Source organism: Oryctolagus cuniculus, chromosome 13 (genome assembly GCF_051225735.1).
Source record: "Oryctolagus cuniculus isolate XC-2025 breed Fujian yellow rabbit chromosome 13, ASM5122573v1, whole genome shotgun sequence".
Classification (NCBI taxonomy): domain Eukaryota; kingdom Metazoa; phylum Chordata; class Mammalia; order Lagomorpha; family Leporidae; genus Oryctolagus; species Oryctolagus cuniculus.
In genome coordinates, this window is record NC_142879.1 from 97,850,510 (window position 1) to 97,873,260 (window position 22,751).

Consider the following 22,751-nt stretch of genomic DNA (forward strand, 5'->3'; position numbering starts at 1 on the left):
CTGTGAGACAAGACATTTCTGTGTTTAAGCACCCAGTCTGTGGTACCTTGTTACCGTCAGTCCTTGCATACCGCTATTTGGTGCTTGAATCACTCTATGCACCAGAGGCCTGGTTTGCCTAAGCCAGGCTGCATGGCTTAACAGCTACATGTTCAGCTGACCTTAAGTTGTGGAGGTGGAACACAAACTTTCAAGTCTCTCCCAGGAGCCCCTGGTGAATTTTCTCTAAACAGAACTGGGTCATGTGCCCTTGCTCTAGGGGCAGGCAGTGCTAGGAGGGGGCCTCTGCTACACCAAACTCCCGGGCATACTTTCGGAGTTAAAGTCCCCCTTCCAGAAACACAGCCACTTTGAATTCTCCAACTAGTTTTCATCAACTGTGGCCAAGAGAATACAGGCCTCATCTTTCTGGTTCAAGTAAGATGGTCAGGGTCGATCCACCACCTTTCACGCAGTTATCTGTTGATTCTGATCCACCCACGTGTCATTTAGTGACATATTTGAAGGAGACAGGTGTCTGTCGTTACTGAGCTGAACTGGGAGTGCCATTTAGTGACAGACTTGAAGGAGGCAGGTGTCTGCTGTCACTGAGCTGAACTCGGAGTGGCAGTGCACAGGCAACAAGGCAAAGACAAGCCCTGATGAGTCCTTCAGGGAGTCACTGGGAAGCTGGCTCTGGCTGGGTGGCTGGGAATGCATCCTAATGAGTGGTCATTTATGCTGACAGCCCAAGGTTGGCCAGTTTAGTCAGTGTTCGAACATGGTGAGGAAAAAATAGACAAAGTCAGCTGGGACCGCTTCAAATTTAAATACCAGGCTGTGTTTTCCCCTTAGAAAATTTCAGGTAAGGGGCCTGGCACTGTAGCACTCTGGGTTATGCCTCTGCCTAGGACGCTGGAGTCCCATATGAGCACCATTTGGAGTCCTGGCTGCTCCAGTGCCAACAGAAGTCCCTGCTAATGTGTCGGAAAGCAGCACAAGATGGTCCAAGTACTTTTACCCCTGCTACCCGGAGAGAGTTCCAGTCTCATGGCTTCAGCTTGGCCCAGTCCCAGGGTTTCCGGCCTTTGTGGAATGAGCCAGCAAATGGACTATCTCTGTTTCTCTCTCTTTCTCTATAACTGCCTTTTAAATAAGTAAATAAATCTTTAAAAAAAAGAAAAAGAAGGCCAGCGCCACGGCTCAATAGGCTAATCCTCCGCCTTGCGGCGCTGGCACACCAGGTTCTAGTCCCAGTCGGGGCGCCGGATTCTGTCCCGGTTGCCCCTCTTCCAGGCCAGCTCTCTGCTGTGGCCAGGGAGTGCAGTGGAGGATGGCCCAGGTGCTTGGGCCCTGCACCCGCATGGAAGACCAGGATAAGTACCTGGCTCCTGGCTTCAGATCAGCGCGCCGGCTGCGACAGCCATTGGAGGGTAAACCAACAGCAAAAGGAAGACCTTTCTGTCTCTCTCTCTCACTGTCCACTCTGCCTGTCAAAAAAAAAAAAAAAAAAAAGTTCAAACAAAAATAAATTCAAATTGTGGCATGTGATGACCCAGTGGTAGATTCTAGCACTTGGCCTGAACTTGGCAAAGGACATGGATGCTCACACCTTAGGCATCACTTTCTTTTTTTTATTTTATTTTTTTATTTTTCATTTTTTGGACGGGAGAGTTAGACAGTGAGAGAGAGAGAGAGAGAGAGAAAGGTCTTCCTTTTTCCGTTGATTCACCCCCCCAAGTAGGCATCACTTTCTCAAACCAGTATCAGAGATGTCCATGCTGGTTCCGGTCATGTTCCCTTGTAGCACACAGATGATTAAAACGTGCAAGAGAAACAGATGGATCAAGAGGCTTCCAGGAAGCACCCCCTGAGGGCCGGCCTCTGCTCCTTACTAACTAACTGCCATTTCCTCTGTGATTCATCCACGTCTTGGAGGATCCTGTGCACCCACCGGCATAGACCCCTTTCTCTTCTACTCCTCATAAGGTCTCTAAGCTTCAAAGAGTGGAAAAATATCGCAGACCAAACGAAGCGAGGCCTGACACCTCTGGCCCGCATCTCCACATTCGGGAGCCCGGCGGCCCGACACCCCGCGGCGCCACCCCAGCCTCTGCGCGCAGCCGCGTCCAGGGCAGCCCCGGCTCCAGAGGGCCCGTCACCCGCGCCGCCCCGGGCCCGCGCCCCGAACACCGCTCCCGCGGCCCCCGTCACCCGCGCCCCGAACACCGTTTCCCGCGCTCCCGCGGCCCCCGTCACCCGCGCCGCCCCGGGCCCGCGCCCCGAACACCGCCTCCCGCGGCCCCCGTCACCCGCGCCGCCCCGGGCCCGCGCCCCGAACACCGCCTCCCGCGCTTCCGCGACCCCCGGCACCCGCGCTCCCGCGGCCCCTGTCGCCCGCGCCCCGAACACCGCCTCCCGCGCCGCCCGCACTCCCGCACTCTCGCGGCGGTGGCGGTGGGGTCTGTGGCGCGGCCCGGAGCAGCGCACGGAACCAGGCGCGGGCCCAGCCAGGTCCCCCGTGTCCCGCGCTCCCGCGCGTCCGGAGGAAAACGCCCCGCGGGCCGCCCTCAGCCCGGGAGAGGCCCCGAGCGCAGTCCCGGGCCTTGGAGGAGACGCGGGCGGCGCGGGCTCCCTCGGCCCCGAGCCCCCCGCGGGGAGGCGGGTGAGTGCGGGGCTGCGCGGGCGCGGGGTCTCCCGCCGCCGTCCTCCTTCCCGCCCCACCTCGCCCCCTGCCCCCGCGCTCGCCGTCGGCGGAGACCCCGGCGTGGCCGCGCGGCTGCGGGTGCTCACGGGCGGTGTCGGGCGGCTGCGGCGTCTCCTGCGGGCTCGCGGACGCGCGTGCTCTCGGGACCCACGGCGGGGCGCCCCGCGTTGCTTCCCTGCACCCGCGTTCCTGCCCCATCTCGCCCGGGGTGCAGGACCTGAACCTGGCTGTGCACGCGCTGCGGGGCGCCGCCGCCCTCGGGCGGGAACCGGGCGGGGGTCTCCGAGTTTCGTCTTTTTACCTGAGTTATGGTGGCCCCTTGTCACCACCGCTGGCCTCTGGGTTTGATAAGGGAGAGGCACGAAGCTAGCGAAGTCTGCGGCGCCACAAGCCACAAGCCACCGCCCCGCCCCTCTGCTTGTCAGTTACACCACGTGCCTCCCCGGGACGCACCTGTTGCATCCGGGGCCCTGGGGCAAACCCCATAAAAGGAGGTGGACCGCCGGGGACGTTACTTCCTAGTGTCGCTCCTGGTTTTTTTCTCCCGTCGTGGACCTGTCTTAGAGGTACTGGTCCATTTTTCCGGCCGCACCTCGTCCCTTCATCCTGTTCTCGGACAGGCTTCCCCGGCTACAGGTACCGGTTTTGGTGTTTCGGTGGACAGCTGGCCCACTCGTGTGCGTGTCTCCGTGTGCGGGGCCCGTGAGTGTGTGTGTGTAGTCCCCTCTGCCAAATTAGCTGTTGGTACTTGCACGCGAGGCCGGTTTCCGCTTAGCCCCGGGGTCATTGCCCAGGTCAGCCTGTCATGGCGCCCTCGGGCTTTCTAGAAACTTCCGCGCTGACGCTGGTGCCTGGCATAGGAAAGATTCCGGTAGACTCAGGTGTGAGCGAACGCTTAGGTTTCTAGAAAAGTTTGCGTCATGACCAGAACATTTTGTGCGCTCAGCTCCTTTGTGCGTGTCTGAGAAGTTGCTCTCAGCGTTTGCTGCGGGTGTGGGTCCGTTCACAATGTTACTTAGGGAGGTGTAAGGAGGAAACGAGGCAGACCGCGTGTGCAAGAGCAGCGACATCCGTGTTGGCCTTGGGGTTGCAGACAGCGCTGCCCGCCTGAGCCTGTCCGCCCGTTCCCAGCTCACACAGCCCTCGGGAGACCGGGAAGCTCGAGTGTGACACACGTCAGTGTGTGCGTACCTGTCCCAATCTAACGCACTTGTCATCGGTCATTCATAGACACACGCTGGGACCCTAAAACAGCACAGAAAGAATGGATGTGCTGGTACATCTCATTTTCACTCATGCACCCACACCCCTAGATCAGCTGTTCTCAACCCTGTGCGGTCCATTCCAAATACTTTGCAATATTTTAATGCAGTGCAGAAAGTAAAAGTCATTTCTGTAGAATCTTTGCACTTCTGAGCCTTTGTAGCAATGATGGAGGTGAAAAAGCCGATTATCTTCTGTATTTCACTTTATACCCATGCATCTAGTATCCTGGAAGAAAGGTTGGAATGGTCAGTGTCTTTACAAATGAGGAGACAAGGGGAGGAAAAAGCCTTAAATCTTTGTTGTGGGTTAATGTCAGAGTTTGGCACGGGCTGGCGCTGTGGTGCACTAGGTTAATCCTCTGCCTGTGGCGCCAGCATCTTATATGGCCACCAGGTCTAGTCCCTGCTGCTCCTCTTCCATTCTAGCACTCTGCTTGTTGCCTGGGAAAGTAGAGGAAGATGGCCAAATGTTTGGGCACCTGCACCTGCGTGGGAGGCCCAGAAGAAGCTTCTGGCTTCAGATTGGCCCAGCTCTGTCCGATGTGGCCATTTGAGGAGTGAACCATCAGATGGAAGACCTTTCTGTCTCTCAAGTAAATGAATAAAATTTCTCTAAAAATTTGTTAGATTAGCTCTTGATGTTTTAGTTTTTTAAAAGAAAAAGAATTTATTATTATTATTTCTTTGAAAGGCAGAGTTACAGAGGGGCATAGACAGAGAGGTGTTCCTTCTGCTGGTTCGCTCTCCAAATGGCTGTAAAGCCGGAGCTGATCCAGTCTAAAGCCAGGACTCAGGAGCTTCTTGTGGTCTCCCATGTGGGTGCAGGGGCTCAAGGACTTAGACCCATCCTCCATGGCTTTCCCAGGCCATAGCAGAGAGCTGGATTGAAAGTGTAGCAGCCAGGACTCGAACCAGTGCCCATATGGGATGCTGGCACTGCAGTGGCAGCTTAACCCACTATGTCACAGCTCCAGCCCCAATAAATAAATAAAGTCTTTAAAAAAGAATTTGTTAGAAAGCTTAGCTCTTATTTAATGTTACAGGAATTTATTTTAAAGACTAATTCCTATTCAGCCAAAGTGAAATTTGTTTCATTTGAATTTGTTATAAATTTTGTTTTTGGGTTGTTTTGATGACCAATGTAGATAAACAGACTGAAAAGAGTATCATTTATTATTAAATCTCTTACATTTGCTCTTAAGAAAATTGTGAGTTATAGTAAAATGTTACTGTTAAAGGCAGAATATATTGGCAGGGAATACACGTGAATTCCTTAAATCTTTTGGCAATATTAATATAGAGAACCCTAGTACAGAACTGATATGTTCTATACTCATTTTCCAAAGAAGTTAAAATATTTCACAGTAGCATTCTTATCCTATTTCTTGTTAATTCGGAAGGCACACAGGGAACTCCCACAGCTGTTGGAGTCATTTTCACCTGTCAGCTTTGCGTTGCTGTGGATGCTATGGCTACAAGAAAGCCAGGATAGCAGACTTCAGCTTTGCAGCATGAATCTAAGGGATGTGAGGCCCAGCTCACAGGAGCGTCTCTCACTTAATCCCCAGCCCCAGCCGAGCCCTGAACCGAAGCCTGTGCTGCCAGTCCCCTCCAGTTCTTGTTTTTACTCCAGGAGTTTTCTGCCCAGCTGTTTGAATTCTCTCTCCCTGACCCAGAGAAACTATAAAGCAGCTAATTTCAGGGCAAGCAGGTACCAGGAAATCCTTCGATATTAGTTGTACTTAGGGCTGGCCAACTTTTCTTGAGTTAATGAGTAAGCAGATAATTAAAATCAATCTCTAGGCCAGCGCCGCAGCTCACTAGGCTAATCCTCCGCCTTGCGGCGCTGGCACACCAGGTTCTAGTCCTGGTTGGGGTACCGGATTCTGTCCCAGTTGCCTCTCTTCCAGGCCAGCTCTCTGCTGTGGCCAGGGAGTGCAGTGGAGGATGGCCCAAGTGCTTGGGCTCTGCACCCCGTGGGAGACCAGGAAAAGCACCTGGCTCCTGCCATCGGATCAGCGCGGTGTGCCGGCCACAGTGCACTGGCCGAGGCGGCCATTGGAGGGTGAACCAACGGCAAAAGGAAGACCTTTCTCTCTGTCTCTCTCTCTCACTGTCCACTCTGCCTGCAAAAAAAAAAAAAAATCAGTAGAATGAATACATAGGACATGGCTTGGATAGTACAGGTTTAAAACCCGAAAACAGAAGATATTCCAGTGAGAAGGTGGATCTGTTGTCTTTCTCTTTCTCTCTCTCTCTCTCTCTCTCTCTTTTTTTTTTTTAAAGATTTACTTATTAATTTGAAAGTCAGAGTTACACAAGAGAGGAGAAACAGAGAGAGAGAGAGCGAGCGAGCGAGCTTCCATCTGCTGGTTCACTCCCCAATTGCCGCAATGGCAGGAGCTGTGCCAGTCCGAAGCCAGAAGCCAGGAGCTTGTTCTGAGTCTCCCACGTGGGTGCAGGGGCCTAAGGACTTGGGCCATCTTCTACTACTTTCCGAGGCCATAGCAGAGAGCTGAATCAGAAGTGGAGCAGCTGGGACTCAAACCAGCACCCATATGGGATGCTGGCACTGGAAGCGGCGACTTTACCTGCTATGCCACAGCACCAGCCCCTCTTCTTACTCTTTCCACTCTGAGCAGACTTGGATGTTGGGGACCCAGTGGGCGTGGCCTTGACCAGAGCAGCCAGAATGGGCCTGGAACCCTTGTCTGGAGAGTACCCCTCTGAATGAAGCAGTATTGAAGGCGATGATTAGGTTTGTGGTGAATTCACATCCCCAAGGCAAAGTTTGTTTCTGTAGAACCACTCGAATGGAAAACCAATTTGGAACCCTCAGCGTGTGAGTTGGGTTATGGTGTCAGCCAAGCTGGGTGATTGTATGTGGTATGTAACATCTTCTGTGTGTTTTTCCTGATTGGTTCAAGGTTTGGAGCCAATCATGTTGCCTTTCTGAGTCTCATAAACCCTTTGAAGCAGGGATTGCAAACTGGGGGCCCTCAGGGGAAAGCTGAAGGTATTTTGCTTGGGAAACACAGTACCTAAATTTTAAATTTGAATTAAATTTTCTTCTGATGGGGATACATTCTCCAGGTCACCATGTAGCCAACAGATGCTGCTGCTTCATGCCTGATCTCTTGCCACGTGTAGTACCCACTGAATGGCAGCAGTGTGCTCTGTGACTTCTGAGACAGGCAGAATCCCTTCTGGTGTTTAAATCTGTGAATTCCTGGGGCAGCAGGGAGAGGCTGGTCAATTTTGCTCAATATAAGGAGAGATTTCCCAACAGTTGGTTCTGTCCTCAAATGAGAACCTTTCACATCTGAGATTTTTTTTAAAGATGTAGTTACTTATTTGAAAGTCAGAGTTACACAGAGAGAAGGAGAGGCAGAGAGAGAGAGGACTTCCATCCACTGGTTCACTCCCCAGTTGGCCACAATAGCCAGAGATGTGCTGATCCGAAGCCAGGAGCCAGGAGCTTCCTCCAGGTCTTCCCACGTGAGTGCAGGGGCCCAAGGACTTGGGCCATCTTCTATTGCTTTCTCAGGCCATAGCAGAGAGCTGGATCAGAAGTGGAGCAGCTGGGACTAGAACCAGTGCCCATATGGGAAGCCAACACGCTAGGCGGCAGCTTTACCTGCTGCACCACAGTGCTGGCCCCTCAAATCTAAGATTCAAAAGAAAAAATTCTATCACCACTTTAAACCATGTGCTATCAATTTATTGCTCTTGAACATGGCTAAAAATATGTATTTACATAAGTTATATAAACCTAATGATATGCTGTAAGTGAATATAAAATCTAAGTATATATTTAATTAGATAATATGTATATACACATTGACGTGTGTATATGTGTTGGGGGCCAGCCTTCGTTTATTTTTAATTTTTTAAATTTTTATTTATTCGAGAGATACAGACAGATGGTATTATCCTTTGGTTCATACTGAAAATGTTCACAACAGCTGGGGCTGGGCCAAGGCCAAAACCAGGAGCTGGGAACTCAATCCAGGATCCCACATGGATGACAAGGACTCAAGCCATCACCTGCTGCTTCCCAGGTACACATTAGCAGGAAGCTGGAATCAGGAGTGGAGCTGGGACTTGAAGCCAGACACTCTGATATGGAATGTGGGCATCCCAACAGGCAGCTTAACTGCTAGGCCAAATGCCCACCCCAGCCTCAGTTTGTTTTGTGCCTTGGGCATTCTCTCTGCCACCACCTTGTTCTTTGGTTTACATGTGGACTTTCAAAGTTTAACACATCAAAAACAGTTCCAGGTTAGCCAGAGCTTCCTGTAGATGCATTTCTCCTTTTTTGCTCTGTGATTATTTGTGAAAATAAGTCAGAATTTTATCTTTTAAAGATTTATTTTATGTATTTGAAAGGCAGAGTTCCATCCTCCAATTCACTCCCCAGATGAACAGAATGAAGCCCTGAGCCTAGAATTTCATCCATATCTTCCATGTGGGTGGCATGGGCCCATGTGCTTGGACCATCTTTGGCTGCTTTCTCAGGCACGTGAGCAGGAATCTGGATTGGAAGTGGAACAGCCAGGACTCAAATAAGCAGGTCATGGGATGCTGATGTCAGACAGTATCTTAACCCATTGCTCTACAACGCTGGCCCCATGAATTTCATTTAAGAATTGTAAAACCATCCTACATTTCTTTTCTTTCTTTCTTTCTTTTTTTTTTTTTTTTTTTTGACAGGCAGAGTGGACAGTGTGAGAGAGACAGAGAGGAGAAAGGTCTTCCTTTGCCGTTGGTTCACCCTCCAATGGCCGCCGCGGCTGGTGCGCTGCGGCCGGTGCACCGTGCTGATCCAATGGCAGGAGCCAGGTACTTCTCCTGGTCTTCCATGCGGGTGCAGGGCCCAAGGACTTGGGCCATCCTCCACTGCACTCCCTGGCCACAGCAGAGAGCTGGCCTGGAAGAGGGGCAACCGGGACAGAATCCGGCGCCCCGACCGGGACTAGAACCCGGTGTGCCAGCGCCGCAAGGCGGAGGATTAGCCTAGTGAGCCACGGCGCCGGTGACCATTCTACATTTCGAGAGCTCTTTAGTTCTGTATCAGTTTTCCTTCTGTCTCAAATTTGTTTTTGTTCATATGTGTGTATAATGTATTGATTTAAAAGCATAGTGTCAGAGAAAGAGGAAGAGACAGAGAGAGATTTCTCATCTGCTGGTTCTCACCCCATGTGCCTGCATCAGCTAGCGCTGAGCCAGACTGAAACCAGGAGCCAGGAACTTGATCTGAGCCTTCCACATGGTGGTGCGGGGACCCAAGTGCTTGAGCCATCGACTGCTTCTCCCCAGGTGCGTTAGCAGGAAGCACAGCTTCCAAGACTTCTCAGATCTGGGATCTGAGTGTCCCAAGCAGCAGCTTATCCCCTTTACCAAAAGACCCACCCCTGAAATTGCTTGAAAACAATTTTTAATGATGTTTTCTCTTTAACTGTGCCAAGTGGTCACTCCTCCCAAAATATGCTTGTCATTGCTGAATTACTACCCTATTCTTTTTTTTAAATTATTATTAAAGATTTATTTATCTATTTGAAAGGCAAAGTTACAGAGAGAGACTAAGAGAGAAAGAGAGATCTTCCATCCACTGGTTCACTCCCCAAATGGCTGCAGCAGTCGGAGCTGGGCCAATCTGAAGCCAGGAGCCAGGACTTCTTTTGGGCCTCCCACGTGGGTGCACGGCTGAGGCACTTGGGCCATTCTTCCTTGCTTTCCAAGGCTGTTGGCAGGGAGCTGGATTGGGATGTAAGCCGGTGCCCCTATGGGATGCTGGTGCTGCAGGTGATGGCTTTACCCACTATGCCGTGATGCAGGCCCCTGTACCCTATTCTTGTGGCTCACACTTAAGTTCAGTATTTTTTTTCTAACTTTTGAAAGATGAACTCATCTGTGAAATGAATTAAACATGCAACTCCTTTTGCAAAGATGCCAGCAGTGCCGGCATCCCATATGGGTGCCGGTTCCAGTCCTGGCTGCTCCACTTGTGATCCAGCTCTCTATTACAGCCTGGGAAAGCAGTAGAGAATGGCCCAAGTCCTTGAGTCCCTGCACCTGCGTGGGAGACCTGGAAAAGCTCCTGGTTCCTTGCTTTAGATCAGCCCAGCTCTGGCTGTTGTGGCCATTTGGGGAGTGAAGCAGTGGATGGAAGACCTCTCTCTCTCTTTCTCTCTCTCTGTTTCTCCCTCTCTCTGTATCTCTTTCAAAGAAATACATTTTTTTAAAAAGGTACATTTCAAGCAGATGGAAGAAATGAATATTAAGGTTGTCCTGTTGTCTTATCTCTGTACTAATTTTGTGTTCCACTAAAAACATGACCACATCTGCTGTGCAGTTAGGTGGCCTGTAACACACTCCTCAAAGATGCCACTATTTCCCGTTATCTTTTTCCAAGTTCTTGGCTTTATTTCCATTCTATGTGGAATTCTTTTTTTTTTTTTTTTTTTGACAGGCAGAGTGGACAGTGAGAGAGACAGAGAGAAAGGTCTTCCTTTACCGTTGGTTCACCCTCCAATGGCCACTGTGGCCGGCACGCTGCGGCCGGCACACTGTGCCGATCCAAAGCCAGGAGCCAGGTGCTTCTCCTGGTCTCCCATGCAGATGCAGGGCCCAAGCACTTGGGCCATCCTCCACTGCACTCCCTGGCCACAGCAGAGAGCTGGCCTGGAAGAGGGGCAACCGGGACAGAATCCAGCACCCCGACCGGGACTAGAACCCAGTGTGCCGGCACCAGAAGGTGGAGGATTAGCCTATTGAGCCGTGGCGCCGGCCTTCTATGTGGAATTCTATGTCCATAACAACTATGTGCGTAGTTGTTATGCACAGTATTCCCTCCAAAGCTATATATTTTTACTCTCCCCTCCCCAGAAACCTTTTATTTAAGGAATAGAAACTCCATTCTTTTCATAAATACAACTTTAGGAATACAGTGATTCTTCCCATTGTACCCACCCTCCCATCCAAACTCCAACCCATCTTCCTCTTATAGTTTTTACTAAGATCTATTTTCATTATTTATCTATACTAAGTAAAGAGTTTAACAAATTATATAGAAAAAAAAACTTCCTCAACACTTGAGACAGGGGCTATTCAAAGTCATTGCATCTCAAAGTGTTAATTTTACTTCTATAGATTAACCTGTTAGGTTCTCTATTAGTTATGACAGAACAGGGAGACCATATAGTATTTGTCCTTTTGGGACTGGTGTATTTCACTAAGTATGATGTTTTCCAATTTCATCTACTTTATTGCAAATGACAGGATTTCATTTTTTTTACTGCTGTGTAATATTCTATGGTGTACAGGTCTCATAATTTCTTTATCCAGTCTTCAGTTGATGGGCATTTGGGTTGATTCCATATCTTAGCTATTGTGAATAGAGCTGCAATAAACGTGGGAGTTCAGATAACTCTTTAATATGCTGATTTCATTTCCATTGAGTAAATTCCCAGGAGTGGGATGGCTGGGTCATATGGTAGATTTATATTTAGCTTTCTGAGGTATCTTTATACTGTCTTCCATATTGATTTTACCAGTTTACATTCCCACCAACAGTGGATTAGGCTATCTTTTCCCCCACATCCTCACCAGCATTTGCTGTTTGTTGATTTCTGTATGAAAGCCATTCTAACTGGGGTGAGGTGAAACCTCATTGTGGTTTTGATTTGCATTTCCCTGATGGCTAGTGATCCTAGGAATTTTTTCATTTCTCTGTTGGCCGTTTGGATTTCCTCTCTTGAAAAATGTTTGTTTAAGTCCTGGGCCCGTTTCTTAAGTGGGTTGTTTGTTTAGTTGTTGTGTAGTTTTGTGATCTCTTTATATATTCTGGTTATTAATCCTTTATCAGTTGCATAGTTTGTAAATAATTTCTCCCATTCTATCAGTTGCCTCTTCACTTTCCTGTTTCTTTTGCAATAAGAAGTTTCTCAGTTTGATGTAAGATTGCTTTAAGCAGGGCCGAGGCCATGGTTAACTTGGTTAACCCTCCGCCTGTGGCGCCGGCATCCCATATGGGCACCATGTTCTAGTCTCGGTTGCTCTTCCTCCAGTCCAGCTCTCTGCTGTGGCCCAGGAGGACAGTGGAGGATGGCCCAAGTGCTTGGGCCCTTGCACCCACATGGGAGACCAGGAAGAAGCCCCTGGCTCCTGGCTTTGGATCAGCACAGCGCCGGCCATAACAGCCATTAGGGGAGTGAACCAACGGAAGAAAAACCTTTCTCTCTGTCTCTCTCTCTGTCTATAACTCTATCTGTCAAATAAATAATGAAAACACCAAAAAAAATGGCTTTAAGCTATTTGGGGGTCTCCTATATTTCCATTTAAATTTCAGCATAATTTTTCTATATCTGAGAAGACTATCTTTGGTATTTCGATTGGTATTGCATTGAATCTGTAAATTGCTTTTGGAAGAATGGACATTTTGATGATATTGATCCTTTCAATCCATGAACATGGAAGATTTTTCCATCTTTTTGTATCTTCTTCTATTTCTTTCTTTAATGTTTTGTAATTCTCATTGTAGAGATCTTTGACACCTTTGATCAAATTTATTCTAAGGTATTTGATTTATTTTGTAGCAATTGTGCATGGGATTGATCTTAGAAGTTCTTTCTCAGCCATGGCATTTTCTGTGTATACAAAGGCTGTTGATTTTTGTGTATTGATTTTATTTTTTAAACTCTTATATGAGTTCCAATAGTCTCTTGGTGGAGTCTTTTGGATCCCTTATATATAGAATCATGTAATCTGCAAATAAGGATAGTTTGACTTCCTCTTTCCCAATTTTTATCCCTTTGATTTCTTTTCCTTGCCTAATGACTCTGGCTAAAACTTCCAGGACTATATTGAATAGCAGTGGTGAGAGCAGGCATCTTTATCTGGTTCTGGATTCCAGTGGGAATGCTTCCAACTTTTCCCTATCCAATATGATGCTGGCCATGAGTTTGTCTTAAATTTCCTTGATTGTGTTGAGGAATGTTCCTTCTATACCCAGTTTGCTTAGAGTTTTCATCATGAAAGTATGCTGTATTTTATCAATAAATGATATCAGCATCTGTTGAGAAAACCATATGATTTTTATTCTTCAGTTTTTTAATGTGATGTTATCACATTGATTGATTTACAAATGTTGAACCATTCCTGCATACCAGGGATAAATCCCACTTGGTCTGGGTGAATGATCTTTCTGATGTGTTGGATTTGATTGGCTAGATTTTTTTTTGAGGATTTTTGTGTCTATGTTCATCAGAAAAATTGGTCTATAGTTTTCTTTCTCTCTTGTGCCTTTTCTGGGTTTAGGAATTAAGGTGATGCTGGCTTCATAGAAAGAATTTGGGAGGATTCCCTCCCTTTTAGTTGTTTTGAATAACTTGAGAAGAATTGGAGTTAGTTCTTTAAATATCTGATAGAATTCAGCAGTGAAGCCATCCAGTCCTGTGCTTTTCTTTGTTGGGAGGGTCTTTATTATTGATTATTTTTGTCTCTTTTTAACAGTTTTTGTGTTAAAGTCTATTTTGACTGATACTAGGATGGCTACCCCAACTCTTTTTTGGTTTGTGTTAGCACAGAATATCTTTTTCCATCCTTTCACTTTCAGTCTGCATGCATCTTTTTTGGTGAGATGTGTGTCTTGTAGGCAGCCAATAGATGGGTTTTGTGTTTTTTTTTTAATCCATTCCCAGTCTGTATTTTAACTAGAGAGTTCAGGCCATTTGCATTCAAGGTGACTACTGGTAAGTAATGACTTTGCCTTGCCATTTTCCCATAAATATTCCTATTTTTTACTTTGGATTTCCGTTGTGCTTTTACTGGGAGATTCTTTCCTTTCCCTTCTTTTGTAGTGATGACCATATTTCTGTTTTTCAGTGTGCAGCACCTCCTTAAGCAATTTCTGTAGGGCTAGACGACTGGTGGCAAATTCTTTAAATTTCTGTTTGTCATGGAAGGCGTTTATTTCACTTTCATTCATAAATGAGAGCTTTGCAGGGTACATTATTCTGATTGACAGTTCTTTTCTCTTAAGACTTGGAATGTATCTTGACATTCTCTCCTAGCCTGAAGGGTTTCTGATGAGAAGTCAACTGTAATTAAATGGTAGGGCATCCCATATTCATGGATTGAAAGACTTGATTGTGCTAAAACATCAATGTGCCAGAAGTGATCTACAGATTCAACCCAGTCCCTATCAGAACCCCAAATACATCTTAGCAGAAAAAGAAAAATTATCCTAAAATTCATGTGGAATCTAAGGGAACCCTGAAGACTAAAACAATAATGCAAGAACCAAGTTGGAGTACTCATTCTTTCTGATTTCAAAACACCATAGTACTGGTGTAAAGAAAAGTGTGCATTAGAATATAGAGTGGAATATAATAGAGAGCCAGAAATAGACCATTGGCATATATGAGTAAGTCAAATGATTTTCAGCAAAGGTGCTAAGATCCTTCAAAAGGGAAAGGAGAGTCTTTTCAGCAAATGGGGATGAGAAAATCAAGTATTCACATATAAAAGAATGAAATGGAACTCTTACACCATGTACAAAAACTAACTGTAAGTAGATCAAAGACCTAAACATAAAAGCTGAAGCTATTGAAACTCTTAAAAGTGTACATTGGTGGGGGCCGGTGCTGTGGTGCAGTGGGTTAACGCCCTGGCCTGGAGCACCAGCATCCCATATGGGTGCCAGTTTTAGTCCCGGCTGCTCCTCTTCTGATACAGCTCTCTGCTATGGCCTGGGAAAGCAGTGGAAGATGGCCCAAGTCCTTGGGCCCCTGCACCCACATGGGAGACCTGGAGGAAGCTCCTGTTTCCTGGTTTCAGATCGGTGCAGCTCCGGCCATTTTGGCCAATTGGGGAGTGAACCATCGGGTGGGAGACCTCTCTCTCTGCCTCTGTTCTCTCTGTGTAACTCTCTTTTGAGTAAATAAATTAAAAAAAAATCTTAAAAAAAGCAAAGAGAAGTATACATTGGTTAAAACCCTTGTAACATTGAATTCAAAAGAGATTTCTTGAACATGACAGCAAAATCACAGACAACAGAAGAAAAAATATACAATATACATATTGGATGTCACTGAAATTAAAACATATAAAGAACAATATTGTGATCACATGAAGTGTTAAAGTGAACATATAGATAGGATTAAGTGTTCAAGTGATCATATAAATAGGATCAAGTGTCTGGTAATAATAATAAATAGAATTTAAAAGAAGAGAATATTCCAAGATGGGAAGCTCTCCATACGGCCAACTTACAGAATGACAGTCACTTTAAGTAACACTCTGACCTCAGAATCAGCCCTTAAGACTTCCTTGTCTGGTTGAAAAGCCCATGATAGCATTTCAGGCATGGAAAGCCGAGACACTGTGGTTAAAAAAATGTGCTATATGAAGGATCTCTGAGTGAGACCCCATTGGAAAGAAGGGGCCATCAAAGAAAGATGTACTTTTCGCTAAAGGGAGGAGAGAACTTCTTCTTTACTTATGTCCTTGTATAAATACTGATGGAGTTTGTAGACTGAAAAGTCTTTCATAGCCTAGGCAGCTCATGTCAAGAGCCTTGCGTGGGCACTGAGTGTTAATTGTTAAATTAAGAACTCCCCATGCAGGACCTCTGTCTTTAATGAATTGTAAAATGAGAGTTAATTGTAAAACTAGTTGTCAAACAGTTTTATGTGTTTGTGTGTGTGTGTGTGTGTGTGTGTGAGAGAGTGCAAATTGTTGAAATCTTTACTTAGTATAGAGTTGGTCTTATGTGTACAAAGTTAATGGAAAATGAATCTTAATGGAGAATGGGACTGGTAAGGGGAGAGGGAGGAGGGTTGGGGTGGGAGTATAGGTGGGAGGGCAGGTATTGTGGGAAGAATAACTATATTCCTAAAGCTGTGCTTGTGAAATTTGTATTCCTTAAAAAATAAGTGAAAAAAATAAAAAATAATTTAAAAAGGACAGTAGTAGCAGAAGGAAGACAGCCTATGCAATGGGAAGAAATACTTGTAGATCATGTATTTATCTGAAAAATAATTACTTTCCAAAAGGTCACCAGCTCTAATCATTAGGAAATGCAAATCAAAGATACACATATCCATTAGGATGGCTACTCTAAGAGAGAGGGAGAGAGAAAGCCAAGACAAAATAACAAGTGTTGGTGAGGTGAGCATGTCGAGAAATTGGAACTCTTGTACACTATTACTGGAAATGTAAAATGTTTTCCCTTGGGAAAACAGTATCACAGTTTCTCAGAAACATAAAAATGAAATTATATGATTCAATAATTGTTTCTTGTTATGTTCTGAAAATAATTGAAAGGGAGATCTTGGCCGGTGCTGCAGCTCAATAGGCTAATCCTCCACCTGCGGCACTGGCACAACGGGTTCTAGTCCCGGTTGGGGTGCCGGATTCTGTCCCAGTCGCTCCTCTTCCAGTCCAGCTCTCTGCTGTGGCCAGGGAGTGCAGTGGAGGATGGCCCAGGTCCTTGGGCCCTGCACCCGCATGGGAGACCAGGAGAAGCACCTGGCTCCTGGCTTAGGATCGGCGTGGTGTGCCGGCCGCAGCAGCCATTGGAGGGTGAACCAACAGAAAAGGAAGACCTTTTTCTTTGTCTCTCTCTCTCACTGTCCACTCTGCCTGTCAAAAAAAAAAAAAAAGAAAAGAAAAGAAAGTGAGATCTTGAGATATTTGTACACCCATGTTCATAGCAGCATTAATCACAGCAGTATTAATTAATATTCAGAAAAGCAAAGATGTGAAAACGACAAGTGTCCATTGGCAGATGGTTGGATAAATAATGTGTGATATATATTTATAATGGGATATTATTTAATTTTGAAAAAAAAGGCAGTTATAACATATTGCAACAAAGATGAGCCTTAACGACACTCTACTAAGGGAAATAGTAAAAAGAGAAATGTTGTATGATTGCAGTGTGTAAAGTGCCTGGAGTAGTCCCAGTCATAGAGACAGAGCAGAATGGTAGTTTCCAGGTGCTGAGGGACTATTATTTAATGGGTGAGAGTTCCAGTTTTATAAAATGAGAAGAGTTAGGGGCATGGGTGATGGTAGCACAACTGTTGAGTGTACTCAGTGTCACCAGTGTAAAATGTTCAAGATGTTAAGTTTTATGTTACCTGGTTTTCACCCCAATGAAATAAATAGAAAAAACCCTGCTTGTATACATGGTTGCATTATAGATGTTGTAAGTGAAAAATGGCATTCCACTTCCTACCAGGAACACACCTGTTGCTTTAGATGTTTAGCTACATGTGCCTCCAGAGTGTGCTCATGCTGCTGTATGTAGCCACATTGCCCAGTGTTAGAAATGTACTACTCTGTCTGACCTTCTACACACAGAAATACTTCCCAACGTAACTTTCATTTTAAAACATTTAGTGCTTCTATTATGAGTAAGTGTATTTTAAAAAATGCTTTCCATTCCTCTACAACCTTTGTTTTTCCTAGAGTTAATAGTTGCCTGTTTTCATCTATGTAGTTTTATGTGTTTCTAATAGTAAGTTATCTTCACATTCCCCATCAAAATTCAGGCTAAAAATATTTTTTCCTTGAGAAAAGGCACTGTGGTGTTGGTCTCTAACTTCAGGTTAGGAGTCTGTCATTCTTCTTGATCTTCCATATATGACCATCACTCCCCTCCCCCTGTTTGATCTTTACTCCTCTCCTCAGAGATTATGTTAAAGCAAATTCCAAATATCATTTTCATTTTATCTGCAAATATTTTATTATATACTTCTAATGGAAGAGGTCATTTCTATTCACATAATCACAATACCTTATCACAATATCATGACTTTAAAACATTAACCATAGAGGGGATGTTTGGCTTAGTGGCAGTCAAGGTACATGTGAAGATATCTGTGCCCCATATCAGTCCTGACTCTGGCTTCCTGCTGAGGCAAGTCCTGAGAGGCAGCAGGTGATAGCTCACATAGTTGGGTTCCTGCCATCCACAGGGGAGATGGAGATTAAGTTCAGTGTTATTAGGAGAAGAAGCCTGATCATTTGTATTACAGAGTCTGCCATGATTGGGGTTTTGCTGAGTATACCCCTTGGTGCCGATGAACAGGTTTCCCTTTCCTATGTTTCTCTTGGGAACTGGTAGTTGGCTGCGTAGGTTTGATTAGTTTTAGTGTAATTACTCTCTAGGTGATGTACACTGGCTTCTTCCCCCCCCCAGAAATCTTTTATTTAAGAAATACAAACTTCATATATTTCATAACTACAACTTTAGGAACATGGTGATTCTTCCCACCATATCCGTGCTTCCACCCCTCTTCCTCCTCACTCTCCTATTCCCATTCTTATTTTTTACTAACATCTATTTTCAATTAACTTTATACATATATGATTATTCAACAAATATTATGAAAAAAAATCCTTCCTCAACATTCGGGACAAGGGCTGTGCAAGTCTTTGCTTCTCAAAGTGTCAATTTCACTTCTATATCTTGCCTTTTGTGTGCTCTATTTGTTGTCACAAGTCAGGGAGAACATATGGCATTGGTCCTCTTGGGACTGGCTTGTTTCACTAAGTGTGGTGCTTTCCTACACTGGCTTCTTTAAACATCAAGTGGAATGCTGTTCCCCCATTGTTTCTCTTGCTGGCTCACTGCAGCACCTGACCCTGCTAAGTGTGATACTGTGACCACTACTTTGTGAAATTCTCTTCCCCTCATTGGACCTTGTACAAGGGAAAAGGAAGGATCAGAAACTGCCAGCCAGTTGGCATTTTGAACTGGAATGCAACACATTTATTATGACAAAAATCCTAATAAACAGCGGGGAAGAATGTGTTTGGATAAGGGATTAAGATGTCCTGCAAAGCTTTAGGATGTTAAAGGCCGCAGAACTAGATTGAAGAAATGAATTTGCACTCAGTTGCGATTGACCCCACAGACCAAACCTTTCTTACCACTTCTTGCTGTCATCAGCACCTCACTTGTCAGTGACTTGGTTTGGAATTCAGAAGATATGATCACTCTCCTGTGTGCGCATCGAAGCCTCAGCATCAGATACCCAGGAGGCCCTCAATCCATGCGTACAGTTGAGTGATTTCATTGCATATAATGGCCAGTGGAAAATTTAGGCACAGAGTCTTAGCTATTGAAAGATACAGGAAACAAATTAAGTCTTCCAGTAACTCGAGAACTCCCAGCTATCATGCATATGGCTCTCCCAGGTTAGAGGCGTGGGTAGGAAGCAGCTTGCACAAGTCTGTTTTCTGTTGCTGTTAACAAAATACATGAATCAGAGTACTTTCTAAAGAAAAGTCCATTTTAGAGGTTGAAAGCCCAAGATCAGGCACCCCCATCCCCATCTGCTTGGCTTCTTGGCTGCCTCATGGTGTCATGGAACAGCGGAAAATGAACCAGTCATGTGCAGAAAGGTCAAGTGCATGGAGCGCCTGGTTTTATAACAACCAATACTCAAAATAGCTCACTCACTCCATGAGACCAGCACCTTTCTCTTCTAAGAGTGATGCCTGCATGCTCTCATTACCTGCCACTAGGCCCCACGCCTTAAAGGCCCCGTAACCTCTCACATTGCCATTCTGCAGACCATACTTTCTGTACATGAACCCTCAAGGGAAGCACTCAGCCCATATCCAAACCATAACATAGCTTACCAGAAGTCTTCCATAGCTCCTTTGGCTTTGCATATTGTGCATACTGTCGAACTAAGTCATGTCAAAAGAGGCCTTGAGGGGTGGGCATTTGTCATAGTGGTTAAGATGTCCTAAGGGACATCTTGAATTCCATATGGCAGTGCCTTAGTTTGAATCCTGTATCCATTTTTTTTTAAAAAGACTTGCACACTCTAAAGTATAAAGAATAGTTGGAATCACTTAAGTAGTGAACAACAGTCCACACTTGGGGCTGACATTGTGGCATAGCAGGTAAAACCTGTGACTACAATGCTGGCATCCCATGTCAGCACCAGTTCACGTCCAGGCTGCTCCACTTCTGACCTAGCTCCCTGCAAATGGCTTGGCTTGGAAAAGTCAACAGAAGATTACTTAATGTTCAGGCCAATGCCACCCATGTGGGAGACCTGGATGAAGCTCCTGGCTCCACACCTAGTCATTAACACTCAGGAGTTGGCAGCCATTCTACTAGCTTTTGTCAGGTTATGAACACCTCAGGGTTCTGATTTTTTTGTATCCCCCAGAAAGGAGTGGAGAAAAGAGACAGGGACCAACCTCAACAGAGACAGGTTGCTTCATCGAAGCACAGAGGGGCGGCAGTCTGTTCTTGCAAAGAGACTGCACACAGGGCACATGTAGGGCTGGGCTTTTATCTGGTTGTCAAGGGAAGTTGCCACTGGTGGGAGAGAGAACTTGCTTCCAGGAGCTTTCCAGAAGCCTTATAGGCCTTTTGCTTATCCTGTTTAGCAAGCTTCTTTGTAAGCTGTTTTGCAAGGGGATATGAGAGGTCATGAGTGGATCTCCCACAGTTATGGGGGGGTCTCTGGCAGGAGGGAGGGATTGGGGGAGGGAGACATTCTTGTGAACCTTATTGTCCTTTAGATTATGCCTTGAGTTACAGGATCCAAGTAGGAGTCACGCAGCCGACCAAGTGACTGTAGTGTTCAAGAGGTGAGATAAAGAAGTAAAGATCAGGGGCTGGTGCTGTGCTGCAGCGGGTTAACGCCCTGGCCTGGAGCGCCGGCATCCCATATGGGCACCAGTTTTAGTCCTGGATGCTCCTCTTCTGATCCAGCTCTCCGCTATGGCCTGGGAAAGCAGCAGAAGATGGCCCAAGTCCTTGGGCCCCTGCATCCACGTGGGAGACCTGAAAGAGGCTCCTGGCTCCTGGCTTTGGATCGGCCCAGCTCCGGCCATTGCAGCCATCTGGGGTGTGAACCAACCGATGGAAGACCTCTCTCTCTCTGCCTCTCCTCTCTCTCTGTAAGTCTTTCAAATAAATAAATAAATCTTTTTTAAAAAAAGAAGAAGTAAAGGTTAGCCCTCAAGTCCTTCCTGTGAGATTGTGGCTGACAGCATGGCAGGGAATCGTGTTGCATGGCATTGATCAGGGCCATTTTGTGCTCCCTCCTATCTGCCCCTCTTTGTGGCTCAGGTACTTGGCCCACTGCTTTTTCTCTCTCTCTGGTTCCCCTGAACTCACTGGTGAAATGAACATGCCATATCCCACTGATTTGCTCATATTCATAAAATGATACAAATGTTGTGAAAGGTATTTGGGATGTGTAGTAAGTTGAACACACAGGGAAACTTGTAACCCAACCAAATACATCTTTATCTTTTCCTATTCTGATGAACAAAAACAAACTCCTGAGCCTGTGACTGACTGAAGTATCTATTCAAACAGAAAAGTAAAGCTTGCTTGTGCATGCAAGGAAGCAGTCTTGAGAAAGCCAGCTGAAGCTGTGAAGTAATCTTGCCCTCCTTGGTCAGCAGGACCAGATTTCAATTTAACAGAATGAAAAGGCGACAAATGACTAAGGGCACACACAGTAAGTGTGGGCTTTGGCTGAGTGGACTTCATCCTGATTGATAAAACACTGGAGGCTCAACACAAATCTTTACCTCTTTCAGATACCAGTGAAATAACATTTTGTATACTTAGTTTTTGCAGAGCATGCTGCTATCCCCTCCTCCTAATGAGGTCAGGCCATAAAGCAAGTTTCTCATGGAATTGCACTGACATCTGGGATATGCTGTTATGAGACCTGCAACAGGCTTTTACAGTGGTTCAGCAGCCCAACCTCTTGTACAGCCTCTTTAAAAACCACAGGCTACCCTCACTCACCAAGATAGTAGTACTTGAGACAGACTGTGTTACTGTCTTCATCAGTCAATAGACTCTCAATCTATCCTCATTACCTTGGTTCAGCACGAAGGACAGGGACTGCACTTTCTATAACACTGACTTCTTCCTCTATTTCCCAGTTCTACAAAAGAACCTCTCTCCTGAGGGGCCCTGACCCCTTAAGCATGTCCATTCCCTTTGGTAACGGAGAGTCAAAACTGTGTTATCTCAAGAACAGGGACTGTGATTACAGATCCACTTGTTCCCTATCCACATGTCCCGTACTCACTATTCAACCTATGCCATGGGGCCATATTCTTGGTGAGTGGGGCCTTCACACTGTAGCCTGGGGAGATGGACCTCTGTATTTCATAATGGGCATTATGTCATGCAACAATGGTGGTCGAGCATGACATAAAGGCTACAGTTGGCCTGGAAAATTACAGTTACTCATTTTCACTTTTGACAAGATGAGCAACTAACAGAGTCTTAAATGACAAAAAAGTTATCTCAGATTTTCTGGTCTCTGTCCCCTCCTCACCCTCCTTTCGGCCCTGTGCCCCAACCTCACCCTTGTTCTGATACTTTAGCCCAGTGTCCTGCTCCTGTGCCCCAACCTCACCCTTGTTCTGATACTTTAGTCCAGTGTCCTGCTCCATCTGCAGGTTCACACCTGCCACACCGTCCTGATCCTTCACCCTGGTCTCACCCTCTTTCTGTTCCTGCATGCCACTGTCGCCCTCCTTCAAATCACCCATCTGGGCATCACCGTCTTTCCAGTACTCCATACTATTGTCCCATAAGCCCCCGTGCTTCCTATTCACCTCATTTTGTTGGTCCTGATGCTATTCTCCAGTATGATCCACATCTAACTGTTTTCTGCCCGACTTTTTTCCTCCCTCTGACTAATGACAACTCTTACCACTATCCAACCTTAATTCTCTCCATGCCCAGCTCTTCCTGTGTTCCAGCTGGACCACCCAGTCACCACCATGTG

General features: G+C 46.1%; 1 protein-coding gene and 1 long non-coding RNA gene across 6 annotated transcripts in view; one reads left to right on the forward strand and one right to left on the reverse strand.

The window, feature by feature from the left end:
• Positions 1–3,140, reverse strand: part of LOC149122779 (uncharacterized) — a 49,861-nt gene extending 46,721 nt beyond the window's left edge. For 2 of the 4 annotated variants that reach the window (XR_016219195.1, XR_016219194.1), the window contains exon 1: positions 2,988–3,139. This is a non-coding gene — a long non-coding RNA (uncharacterized LOC149122779). Of the gene's footprint in view, positions 1–2,987 lie in introns of all 4 variants that reach the window. The other 2 variants (XR_016219196.1, XR_016219197.1) reach the window with 2 other exon arrangements.
• LOC149122781 (uncharacterized) overlaps positions 24–22,751 on the forward strand; it is a 38,831-nt gene continuing 16,103 nt past the window's right edge. Inside the window, exon 1 of one of the 2 annotated variants that reach the window (XM_089311821.1) lies at positions 24–2,644. In XM_089311821.1, the coding sequence (XP_089167947.1) occupies positions 1,820–2,644 (825 nt within the window). In that variant the 5' untranslated portion in view covers positions 24–1,819. Of the gene's footprint in view, positions 2,645–3,170; positions 3,323–22,751 lie in introns of those variants that run through there. The other variant, XR_016219193.1, reaches the window with a different exon arrangement.